Raw genomic sequence first — 12,808 nt, forward strand, 5'->3', positions numbered from 1 at the left:
ATGGTATATATGTACACATCTGTGGGAAGCTAGGAGGAGGACACAGAATCAGAGGGAAATGGGAAAACATACAGCAGAGGGTCCCATCAGCTGCACTGGACATTGATGAAAATGAACTAAGCAACTCAAAGGCAGTGATGGGAGGGAGGGAGTGAGAGGCAAAGAGGGACCAGCTAACACTAAGCAAAAGGTGTTGGGTCTTCTTAGTCAGTCCCAGGAAAGGTAAGTGCGGCTGCTCACCCGCCGTTCCCCAGCATCCCTCAGCCCGGGAGACAATCAGACACAGCGGGGAGCCAAATCCAGCAGGAAGAAAACTCGTTTATTACCACAGAGCAGCCCTTTTTAAAGCCAAAAAGGGCTGGTGGCATGGCAGGGGGGGAAGAGGAACCAATCACTGTCAAGGTCACACCCTATCGTGCACCTAAGCTTTCACGTGCTGGTTACGCACTGAAGGTAAGGTGAATTGGGCTCTGCCCACGCTACTCTCTCTCAGTGCCATCTTTGCTGCCCATGTGCCCTGCAGATTCCTCCTCTTCTTTTTGTTTTAACAGGATTACATTGGTAAGAATAGCATTGGCCACGCAGGGGGTTCTTGGCAAGTATGAGGGTCGAGATTTGCCAGACAAGGATAGGGAGGGCCCTTGTACAGGATCCAAGAGCCCGTCCCAGTTACCTCACATCCCCACCTAGCACAGAAATAAACATCAGTCCCACCACAGTTAGAAATGTCCAAAGCAGTTCAATTAATTCCTGGGTACCTGGTGTCTTTTAAGTAAGCCAGTTCCTTGTACTGCCTTTTAGCACAGGGGTCAAGATGACCTTTGAGCTTTACTGTCAGCTCCCAATGGCTCCCAACAAAAAGGAAGAAATGTACATATCACCTGATGTGGAAGAAATAGTTGTATTATCAAGACTCATAGAATTCACAAACTTTATAGACCATGATAATGACAATTTGCCTTGTGAAGGTTAAAATGTGTTTGTGATTAATTATCACTATTCCACAATACTGTGAAATTTGTGAAATGTATGTAATTGCTTAATCTCAATAAATTATTTTTAAAAGAATCAATTTTTAAAAAAAGAAAAAAGAAATATCTGCTTTGGTCTAGGGGAAACTAAGGTAAAAACTCACCTGGAGTTCAGAGAGAAGGCTTAGCTGCTGCTGCTGCTGCTGCTTCCCATTCCTATGCAGTTGGAAAGGAAATTGAGGCAGACTTTCTGAAATAGAGTGACAGAGCCAGACACTTGTGGGTCATATGTGCATTCCTAGCTACTCATGCTGAAATAGGAGGATTGCAGTTCAAAGCCAGCCCTGGCAGAAAAGTCTGTGAGATTCTATCTCCAATTCACCACCAACAACAACAAGGCTAGAGACATGGCTCAAGTAATAGCATTCCAGCTGTGAGTGAGAAAGTTGATGGAGGCCCTGAGTTCGAGCCCTAATACCAATACAAAAAGGAGAGAGAGACAGAGAGAGGGGGCGTGGGAGAGAGAGAATTTCAGACTAAGAGCCTGGTCCCAGGTTTACTACAGTGGCCACTCAGTCTCTCCCTGTTATCTCTACAGAATAGAGTTCCCACTGCTATATATTACCTTCCCACCAACAGCTCATGTGCAGGAGAAGCCAATGAGGAATTATGGCTATGACGAGGCAACTGGAAACTCCTTGGAAGAGGGTCAGGCTCCTCAGACGCAGATGTTCATGGAGAGACAAACTTTGAATGCATAAGATGTGCTGGCAAGAAACAAGGCAGAGCTAGAAAGGGCTAGCAGAATCCTTATTTTAAAGCAAGAAAACAAGAAATAAGCTTGGGCATAGGTCAAATGGTAGTATTTGCCTAGCAAGGCCCACAATTCAATCCCAGTACTGCCCTACCAAAAACCAAAACAAAAAACCCCACAAAAAACCAAAACAAACAAGAAATAGTATTGTAATAGCTACCTTTTATTGAGCACCTACTTTGTGCCAGGCACTTTGCATACATGTGTGCTTAGAATTCTCACAATGACCTTGGAGGTAGGCATAATGATCATTTTCACTTATGAAGAAACAGGCTCATTGAGATTAAGCAGCTTATTCAAGGTCACACAGCTGGTTGAATAATGATAGAATTGCCAATAGAGGGCTGGGGATGTAATTCAGTGGCAGAGTATGCTTATAGCTCTTATTGAAGCAGCTTATTCAAAGTCACACAGCTGGATGAACAACAACAGAATTGCCAATAGAGGGCCAGGGATATAGTTCAGTGGCAGAGTGGTTGCCTAGTATGCTTGTAGCTCTGGGTTCAATTCCTAATGCTGGGGAGAGAAAAGAATTGGCAGTGGAGATGTGAATCTGAGCCCCCCTCCCTCCGCCAGTGCTTCCATCAGGAATTTTCCACATTGAAAAATAAAGAGGATAGAGAAATGAACAAAGACTCCCTCGCTCTGAGAGCGAGGAAAGGAAAGGAAAATGGCTGAGATGAAAGATTGGCCATTGTATGTATTGGCAGGTGTTTCTGTATACCTGCAGCTCATTTGCCAAAGCACACATCCCACTGGCAGAATAAGAACACTGCTCACTTTTAGGCCACACTCAGACTATGCGCCAAGTGAAGCAGATAAGAAACCTTGAAAGAGCTGTTTATTTCCTACCAGAGTCCCAGGGAAATCACCTGGGAAGGGGCCAGCTCAACCAAGCCCCTTGCCCCATGCCCCCTGGCTCCAGGTTTACCTAGCCTCAAGGATGTTGTGTTCAGTCCACAGACTCAGGGGCCTATGCGCTCCCCCCACCCACCCAAGGAGACAAGTTCTTGAGTTAAGGCACTAAGTCTGGCTTGCATGGCCCTACAAAGCTGCCTTACAGGCACATCTGGCCCAGGGCTGGGCCCAGGTGCAACCCCCCATAGGTTAATGCAGTGTTAGGAGTTACTTCCCAAACAGAGGGCAACCGTGATCACTGCGCACAGAGCCTCGTCCAGTTCTCTGGGAAAGGAGCTCCTGCCTCCTTGCAACCTTTACCCCTTCTCCCTAGCTTGTGTGCACCAGGTCAACCACAGTTCAGGCCTGTGCTGAGAACTCGGCCTGGCTTCTAACACCAAGATGCATACTTTCCAAATGTGGCAGGGACTATTTTAATCCTTTTTGAAAGGATCATATTCCCACCTCAGAAGGGAAGACATGGCCACAAAGACCAGGGGAGGTGGGGAGGGGAGTTTCTCTATGTGCTTTTAAAAACCAGATTGTGTGTTACAGAATTCAACCAACCAACCAACCAGACTGGTCTCCTCTGAGAAAGGCTGTCTGGCTTCCATCCATCCCAGACCGGATAGAGAGTGGAGGGAAAGGGCCCAGGATCGTGCATTGAAGCAGGAGGTCGCTTCCGAGTCCCCTCTCAAGCCCACCTATAGCTGTTGGCTACATACTATGTACCACTTAGTGGGTCACAGAGGTGGGACTTCCTGGTTCAGGCGTGATGGAGGGTTTAAAACAAAAATAAAAAGTGTGCATGAAGGATATGGCTAGGGCTGTGGGGTTCCTACAGGGTCAGGAGGCCCACGTGAAATAGGCGACTTCGTCCAGGTCTACCGGGTAATCGGTGAGCAGCACCGGCGTCTTGTCGAAGAGTTCCCCCTTGTAGCTGCGCCACTTGCCGGCGGGCAGGTAGACGTCGCGCTCCTGCTTGCCCGGCTCCAGCACGGGCGCCACCAGCAGCGTGTCCCCGATCAGGAACTGCGAGTCGATGCGGTGAGCCGTCTCGTCGCCCGGCGCGATCCACCAAAGGGGGCGCACGATGGGGTCGCCGGTATCGGTGACCTCACCGGCCAGCTCGAGCAAGAGCGGGGCCACCAGCGAGGCCCGCAGGGCGGCGAACTTGTGGGCGATGGCCACGACCTCAGCGTCGTACTGCCAGGGCGGGATGGAGAACTGCATGGCCGGCATGAAGGCGGCCACCTCCAACCAGCGCACGTAGAGCTCCCGATCCGGCCCCTCGCGGTTGCCCACGGTGCGGTCGGGCACCGCGTTGCCACCCACCATATCGGGCAGGATGAACGGGTAGCCCAGCATGCTGACGGTGAGCACGGCGGGGATGAGCGAGCGCAGCCCCAGGTCGTAGCCCCACAGGGAATCGCGGTCCACCAGGCGGAAGAAGCAGGAGATGTTCTGCGACTGGTAACCCACGCGCACCTCGGCCAGCGAGAAGAAGGGCAGCGCCATCTCCGTGTATCGCCGGCTCCACACGCTGGGATCCGACAGCGGCTTGTAGGTGCTAAAATCCCGGGGCAGGTAGCTGACCTCACCGGCGTCGAACTTAAAGGACGCCACGGTGTAGCGGGAGCGCAGCCTCCGCAGGTGGCCCTGGAACCAATCTCGGGCTTCCGGGCGCGTGAAATCGAGCACGGCGCCGATGCCGTTCCACCAGCGCACGAGCGCGGGCAGCCGGCCCGTGGGCTCGCGCACGAACAGCTCGCGCTCCACGCCCTCGCCGAAGCGCGACGAGTTGTAGTTGACAAAGGGGTGCACCCAGAGCGTGACGCGGAAGCCGGCGTCGCGCAGGCGGCCGAACATGTCACTGGCGTTGGGGAACTTGGCCTGGTCGAAGTCGAAGTCGCCGTAGGCGGGCGTGTACATGTCGTCGATCTCCAGGTGGCTGCTGTTGAAGCGGTGCTGGCGGATCTGCTGGGCGAAGCTCAGCACCTTGTCCTGATCCACGTCGCGCCCGTACAGCGCCCACGTGGACCAGATTGGATCGCGGAAGGCCTCGGGCGCGGGCACCCTGGACGGCTTGTTAAAATAACGTCGCACCATGTACTTGTGGATGGAGGTGACATCGGAGCCCACGCACACGCGGTAGCTGAGCTCGGCGGCTGCGGGGCGGCCGGCCGCCGGCTTGTAGGGCGTGTCGTGGTATCTGGCCTGCAGCCGCAAGGATCGCTCTGTGTCGTTCCAGCCCAAGTGGAAGGGCACGGAGTCGTTGACTTTGATGGCCGCCGCGCGCGACGATAGCCAGTAGCGCTCCAGGATGCCCCCGAAAGCGGCATCCGAAGAATAGACGTCGCTCGTGACGAATGGCTGAGGCTCCTGCTGACCCTCCAGGCGGATGGGCCAGTACTGGGTCCTCATCTCCGCGCCGCCGTACCAGTGGGCCGTCGTGTCGCCAAGAAACATGGCGTGCTCCACGGCACGTCCCGGAGCCGCTTCTTCCCAGCGCACGCGGTAGCACATGACCGTGTCCTTAGGCCGCACCGTCTGGATGAAAAAGTGCAGTGGGCGACCATCGGCCGTGTGGGTGCACCCGAGGACGGCGCCATCGCGGCTGCAGGAGTCGAGGTCCAGAGCCCCCGATCGGAAGGCCAGCCGGAAGACCTGCTCGCCCTTCTGGTTGCGGATGGAGAAGCCGCCACGGTTGAGGTCCAGCAGCTCGGCCCGCAGCCGTTCCGCTTTGCGTAAGGAGGCACTGTAGTAGCACCAGGCCACCACCGCAGCCAGCACCAGCAGCAGCCCCAGGACCGCAGAGCCCAGCATAGGCCTCAGCTCTTTGGTTGGCTTCGGTTTGGCAGGGGAGAAGTTGTCAGGCAGGAAGGTGTACATGGCTGCTGCAGTGGCTTTGGGACTCTTAGGGCCTCCGTGGCCACCAGAGCGGTGGCGGGGGAAGGCGTGGTTGTTCTCTGGAAGGTTCTGGGGCATCCGTCCCCAGCTAAAGAAGGCACAGGCAGTGGTACCACTGGACCAAGCCCATTTGATCTGCTGGAATCTAAAAAGGGAGGAGAGAGAAAAACTCTGAGCTTCCTGGTTCCATAATATTTCCATTTCTGCAGATGTATACTGGAGGCTAAGGGCTTACAAGCAGCGAAGGTGTGGCTCTTACAAGGACAATTTTGGTCATGCCAGCCAGAGTTTTCATGGGCCTTAATACTTGCCCAAATTAGTCAGGACTCAATGAGGAGAATTATCATCCAGACATGATTTATTTCCCCCTTTCCCTGGTGGCAAAGGTCAAGAAGCCATCAAGGATCATAGGATAACTCAGGCCTTCTTGGAGCAGGGGAGGGGCTGGCCTACAGGAACAGCTGGGCTGAAGAAGGAGGGAACTTACTGCAAGGGTTGCTGAAAGGAGACTGACACATGGTTCAGGGGCAAACCAAACCGCCAGTCTGTACCAGATGTAGGTGTGCAGAGAACTTCTTGTAGAGAAAGATTATATAAGGGAGGGGGAGAAAGAGGCATGACCTCAGCATATGAGGAAGTGACCTCAGAGCTTGGGGACCCCTCACTGCCCTTAGATATGCTAGTTACCTGGGTTACAGGTGCTGAATTTCTAGGGAGGGCCAGGTGCAGTTGTGCATGGAGAGAGAACAAAGGGGAAGTGGGGGTTTTTTTTTTAGTTTTTTGTTTCTGTTTTTGGTCAGCCATAGGGCCTGAACCCTGGGCCTGGGCGCTGTCCCTCAGCTCTTCAGCTCAAGGCTAGTGCTCTACCATTTGAGCCATAGCGCCACTTCTGGCTTTTTCTGCTTATGTGGTGCTGAGGAATCCAACCTAGGGCCTCATGCATATGAGGCAAGCACTCTACCACTGAGCCACCTTCCCAGCCCCGAGAAGTGGTTCTTATGTGCAGTTTTGCCTGGAGAGAAAACAAAAAAGAAGAGACCCATCTTTCCTAGGTAGACCTAACACTAAGACAGGGTGAGTAGTAAGCACCGTCTGCTGCTTGAGACCCAAGGTGTTGGGTTCTACCACTAGGCTACATCCCCGATCTTCCCACTTTTTTTTTTTTTTTTGTGGGTCATGGGGCTTGAACTCTGGGGTCTAGGTGCTGTCTCTGAGCTCTTCAGCTCAAGGTGAGTGCTTTACCACTTGAGCCACAGTTCCATTTCCAGTTTTCTGTTTAATTGGAGATGAAAGTCTCACAGACTTTCTTGCTCAGGCTGGCTTTGAACAGCAATCCTCAGATCTCAACCTTCTGAGTAGCTAGGATTACAGGCATGAGCCACCAGCCTTTTTTTTTTTTTTTTTGAGACTGGGTCTATCTATGTAGTCCTTGTAGCCTTGGATTTAATGCATAGCCCAAAGTAACTTGAACTCCCCATCCTTCTGTCTCCATCTTCTGAGTGTTGGGACTGTACATGTTCATTATCATACCCAGCTTCCTTTAGACTTTTAACAAAGCAGTAGGCTGGCTTTCTTGCCCCAACTTGTGGGGGGGGGGGGGAGGGGTATGAAGCTGCCATGGAATTTGATTCTTAAATCAGAAGCCAGTGAACACCTGGAAACTAAAAACACCCCTAAGCTAGACTCAATCATAGGCTCTGATTTGAAGAGAGGCAGGGCTAGGCTCAAACATCAGACATTAGGGCTGGGACCAGGAACCTGGCATAGAAGCCTGCCTTCTCAGATCTGCCTCTTTGTCCTCAAACCCTCTTGCTTTTCAACCATTAATCACTAAGTCACTTTCCCTGCCTACCTTCCTTCTCTGCCCCCAACACATCTATGGGCGTCTCTACATATCTATATCACTCAGCTTCTGCCCTGATGCCCCTGCCCTTGTTTGAGCACTGGCATTTGCCACATTCCCTCAACAGGCCTGCCTGCTCCCACTTCTTCTCCTGTAGTGCCTTTGGTTCACACAAATCAGCTAGTCTTTCTCAAGCATTATCAAACCCATCTATGCCTAACTTTGAGAGCTACTCAGGAGACCCATAATGAAATCCAGACATATAAGCTTGGGAGCCAAGGCTCTATAATGATGTGGTCTCAGCTACCTTTTCTTTTTCTTTTTTTTTGTGGCCAGTCCTGGGGCTTGAACTCAGGGCCTGGGCACTGTCCCTGGGTTTCTTTTATTTGCTCAAGGCTAGCTCTCTACCACTTGAGCCACAGCACCACTTTTGGCTGTTTCTGTTTAAGTGGTACTGAGGAATTGAACCCAGAGCTTCATTCATGCTAGGCAAGCTCTTCACTAGTAAGCCACATTCCCAGCCTCTACCTACCTTTTTTTTTAGAGGGGAAGAAATAGTAATGAGGTGTGAACCCATGGCCTTGTGTTTGCTTGGCAGGTTCTGTACCATTTGAGCCACACCTTGAATCCTTTTTTGCTTTAGCTATTTTTCAGAGAGGGTCTCAAGTTTTTGTCTAGGCTAACCTCAGACTTCAGTCCACCTATCTATGCTTTCTGAATAGCTAGGATCATAAATGTGTACCACCAGACCTGGCTTATTTGTTGGGATGGAGGGTCTCGATAACTTTTCCTGGCTGGTCTCAAATTTCAGTTCTACTGAGTAGCGGTGATTACAGTCATGAGCCACTGCATCCAGCCCTCAGCTACTTTTCCTTTTTTGTTTTAGTTTGCTTTGTACCAGTCCTGGGGCTTGAACTCAGGGCCTGGGTGCTGTCACTCAGCTTTTGAACTTTTTTAAGCCACACGTTCACTTCCAGCTTTTTTGGTGGTTAAATGGAGATAAGAATCTCTCAGACTTTCTGTAGAAAGCAGGTTGAGATGAGAGATCCCAACCCAAAACCTTGAAAAACAAAGTTGAGAAAACAGCAAGAGACGCCACTGTCTTAGTCCTGGGAGTGGCACAATTGCGGTTTTAGTAAGAGCCATCGCATAAGCTAAAAGTTGTAGAAACTAGCTCAAGGCGAACTGCAATGTCCTGCTTCTGATTCCTGCTTGCTGGCCACCTGTGAGTGGCTTCTTTCTGTTTTTTCCCTATATAACACCACCCCTGAGCTATGATCAGGGCTGGTCTTCAATGTCCCAATAGTGGAGGTCAGTAGCAGTGGCTAATAAAGATTCGTAGCCCATTTGAGTGTTGGTGACTCCTTTCGCCAATCATGGGTTGGAGTCCCACCGGCCCTGGGAAATTGGGATACTTCACTTTCCTTCTCAGGCTGGCTTCAAACCCTGACCCTCAGATTTCAGCCTCCTGAGTAGCTAGGATTATAGGCATGAGCCAGTGGCACATGGCCTCAGCTACTTTTCTGATTCTAATTTCAACCAGGCCTATCCTGTGACTATCAAGCTCACTAGCTTTCCAATCTAAATCCTTCAAGCTACTTGCTTCAGGATATTACGCCTACTCAGCTTGGTAGCCTCTCTTCCACCTATCAGCTCGCCAGAGATGAGATGCCCACCACTCCACATAAATTCTCCCACAGTACATGCTAAAGATCCCGATATGCTTGCAGAGAAACCCAGACTTCGGGATAGGCTTATGTCTCAATCTGCTGCTGAAGGCCAATGACTATTCCAGTCCCAGCCCTCAGGGCAGAGTCCAACAAAGAAACAGCACCTGCCAGGTGCTCACACAGGCAGATATATTGCTAGCCAGCCTGTTGCTGCATTGATCCAACTGGGAGGAAAGAGAGAGAAACTGGCAAACAGTAATTAGTCTCTTCCCAGATGCCAATGTCTGTCTCAATCTCCAGGGACTTCCAAGGAGATGCTGGAGAATGATTTAGATTCTTTGACCTCCTCCAACTCCCCCATGAAGAATCTATTGAGAATGTCAGGTGCAGATCAGAATTGTGATCCTACAAGACAACACAACATCTCTGTATCCCCTTCCTAAAGCTGCTTTCTCATTCCTCCCTCAACTCCCTAAGCTTTCAGCCCTTTTTTCCCTGTACCTCAGTCTAGAAGAACTTCTATTCATGTTCTATTTAAAGTAGCTTTTCTCCCTGCTTCCTATAGGTAGAAAAATCCTTCTAGAAAATGCAGGTAGTAATCGATAGGTGCTACCCTCAAAGCCAAGTGGGACCCAAAGACCACTGCCCCAGGCTATATTTGCTTTCCATTTATATTCATTCAATACAACTAAGGCTCCATTCTGGACACTAAGGAAATCAGGGGAGTTCAAATCTAAATAGGACAGACTCCCTTATCCTCAAACTTTCATATTAAGTCAGCCTTATTGCATGACCTCTGTAGGCATGGAGAGGCCACCTTACAGACCTTAAAAGCCCTTTCCACAAATACATTCCATTTATAAACTTTTAGGATTCTTTACTAAAAGGCAGAAGCCTAAAAGACAGAAGCCTATGGACCTGGGAACCCACTCTGTTGGAGTACAGCCCTAGTTTCCCAAATGCTATCAAACATCCAAGATGGAGTGGAATGGCAGAGATTTTTTTATAGTGTCCTTTTTACAGATGAGGAAACACCTGACCCAAACAGAAAAAAGGGGGAGGGTACTTGTCTGAAGTCATCCAGGTAACAAGTTTGTTTGGATCCAAAAATCCTACCAGTTTCCACACTCCACAAGGTATTTTGGGAGATGGGAGACAATGTTGTAACCTGGCTGCCTGAATGCAGAGGTGGAAGGCTGGGACAAGCTTTCGTCAGGTGGGTGTGGGCTAGTGAAGATTTTCCCTAGTTGCTATATCTTAGCACACTAAGATCTTGCAGTGCCAACTGTAAGGGGGCAATTTTAATGGCATCTGGTACTGTAGGGGAGGAACTTGGTGGTTTAGGCGTTAGCATTTAGGGACGCCTGTAATCTTCAGTCTTTGCCATCTGGCCAGCCACAGGCTAATGCTAGCAGGTGGGGGTCTGTGTAGCAGGCCTTCTTGGGCTCTGCCCCTGCCGCAGCCTTTTCCCGCTTGACATTCAACCTCTGTCTTGGCTGTCAGCCCCTAGTCTCCTTTGAGAGAAAGCCCAACCCGGCTCTACTGAGAGAGGAGGCCATTCCAAGCAGAGCGAAGCAGTTTGTGGAACACAGGAGGGGGTGGAAATGTCAAAGGCAATTCGATCCGGCCCATCTCCTTCCCCTGCCCAGGGGACAAGGATCCGCAAAGATCGAGTGACTTGAGCCCTGAGCCCACTCCCTGGAATAGTTTCCTAGCCACCCTCGGAGCTGCGCCCGACAGCTACACAGTCCAAAGGGACAGGCGAAGGTCAAGGAACCTGTGACCTCTGGGTTCCGAGAAAGGGCTCCGAGGCGTCCAGGGTCGCTCCACTCATTCGGCAGGAGCCAAAGTTCAGGGAATCGAATTCCTTCTGCAGCTCACTCCTCCGCCCCCCAGTCCTCCCGCTAGGCTCACTCACCGAAGTGATGGCAGGGCAAAAGTGGGAGTAAAGAGATGTTCGGGCAGCGCCCCTCCGCGCCAGCAGGAGTTGACGGCCACCGAAAGGCTCCGGAGCTGGCTGGCTCAATATTGATGAGCCCCTCCTCAGGCCCCACCCCGGTCACTTGGCCACACCCCTGACGCACCAATCAACTCCGCCCTGGGGCCCAAGCTCCGCCCCCGGCGCCCGATTTCCCCCCCCCTAAACATCACGTGGACATGAGGCTCCACCCCTTGCACTCTCTCTCCTCCCTTCTCCTTTGCTCCACCTCTGGCGTTATTAGTCTGACTCAAGCGGAGGGAGGAGTCCATTGCCTATCCGCGAGAGGGCGGGGCTTGGCCCCAGGCCTGATGGGAAATGTAGTTCTGGAGGAAGCAGCAGCTTCAGAAATAGTTGAGGCTAGGTCGGAGATGTATATGAACAGAGAGCTGCAAGTTAGAAGGGGTCAGAGCTGGCCTTTGGATTTCTTTTTCCTCCATCTTTGGGCGAGTAGGGTGCTATGTCGGTATAACGTCAGGAGATGTTTTCTTATGTAGAAAAGTAGCTGTTTAATTGTGGGAAGGTCTCTGTTCTCACTGCAGGGTAGTTAAGATCACCACGGAGGATTCTTGTCAATTTAAATGGTCAGTGATGTAAGCTGTTGGTTCCCACTGGATTAGACCAGCAGTGTCTGAGGTCAAGAATTGAGAAGGCTGGGGCTAGGAAGGTGGCTCAGTGGTAGAGTGCTTGCCTTGCATGCATGAGGCCTTGGGTTCGATTCCTCAGCACCACATAAGCAGAAAAAGCTGGAAGTGGTGCTGTGGCTCAAGTGGTAGAGCACTAGCCTAGAGCTGAAGAGCTGAGGGACAGTGCCCAGGCCCAGAGTTCAGGCACCATGACTGGCAAAAAAAAAAAAAAAAGAATTGAGAAGGCTGATCTGTGTTAAGCATTTTACAACGCCTGCTCCTCTGTTATTTATTTAGGATCCAGCCCCTCCTCCTAGTGACACGCAGCATGTAAGATTACATGCCTATAATCTTAGCACTCAGGCCACTGAGTTTGAGACCACTTTAAGCTACACAGAAAGACTTTATGAGAAGAGGAAAGAGAAGAATGATTACTGTGGAGAGGTGGGTGTGTTCCTCCATACCACTTCCAGTAGAGTGAAGGGTTATGTTAAGCTAAAATTTCATGTCTTTAATGGAGAAAGGAACATACTGAAGATCCTAGAGATTTCTGAACAACTTGCCCTTTGCTCTCTTGAACAGAGAAACAGGTCTGTTTCACAATTTGAATTTCTTGATCATGAGCCTCTCCAAAATTGTGTTCTTGGGTGTTGGGAGGGCAACAAAGGAAATCTAAGCAGAGAGAGACTTTGGGAGAGGCTGAGAACAAAGCAACAGTTTTTTTCCATAGACATTGAGGTTTGGGGTCATTGTGGGTGAAGTATCAGCTGGAGGGTCTTCTTAGGATGGGATGTAGGCAGATCCACCCCTTACAGCTAGGTGCTACTATTGGTTTAGGCTGTGGAATAGGAGGATATGGAATCACTGAGAGCAGTCAGAGCAAAGCCCACCCTCTTTCCCATAGAGGTTCTGTGTCCCTCACCTATAGGCAGCCCCTAGACATCATGTCACCATGGCCTTGGGTAGTTGACACATGCACTCATGAGCCATTGTCCCTGGATGACATATACATGAACAACAAACTGATTGGACCTAAAGGTGTGTGCTGGAATGGGCATCTGGTCACAGGGACTATAAATGACACATGAGGTGCTCAGCA

General features: G+C 50.8%; 1 protein-coding gene across 1 annotated transcript; it reads right to left on the reverse strand.

The window, feature by feature from the left end:
- Positions 1 to 1,927: 1,927 nt before the first annotated feature.
- Myorg (myogenesis regulating glycosidase (putative)) lies at positions 1,928 to 11,097 on the reverse strand. The gene is made up of 2 exons (XM_042696706.1): positions 11,024 to 11,097; positions 1,928 to 5,737 (listed from the first exon to the last, which is right to left on the reverse strand). The coding sequence occupies exon 2, from the start codon at positions 5,668 to 5,670 to the stop codon at positions 3,529 to 3,531; it is 2,142 nt and encodes a 713-aa protein (XP_042552640.1). The 5' UTR covers positions 5,671 to 5,737; positions 11,024 to 11,097; the 3' UTR covers positions 1,928 to 3,528.
- Positions 11,098 to 12,808: the final 1,711 nt, after the last annotated feature.

The sequence above is a fragment of the Dipodomys spectabilis genome, unplaced genomic scaffold (assembly GCF_019054845.1).
Source record: "Dipodomys spectabilis isolate Male_0828 unplaced genomic scaffold, ASM1905484v1 ptg000006l, whole genome shotgun sequence".
Taxonomy (NCBI): Eukaryota; Metazoa; Chordata; class Mammalia; order Rodentia; family Heteromyidae; genus Dipodomys; species Dipodomys spectabilis.

What these genes read in the sequence shown, in the direction of transcription:
- Myorg (XM_042696706.1), bottom strand. Translation starts at nt 5,670, where the DNA reads ATGCCCCAGAACCTTCCAGAGAACAACCACGCCTTCCCCCGCCACCGC.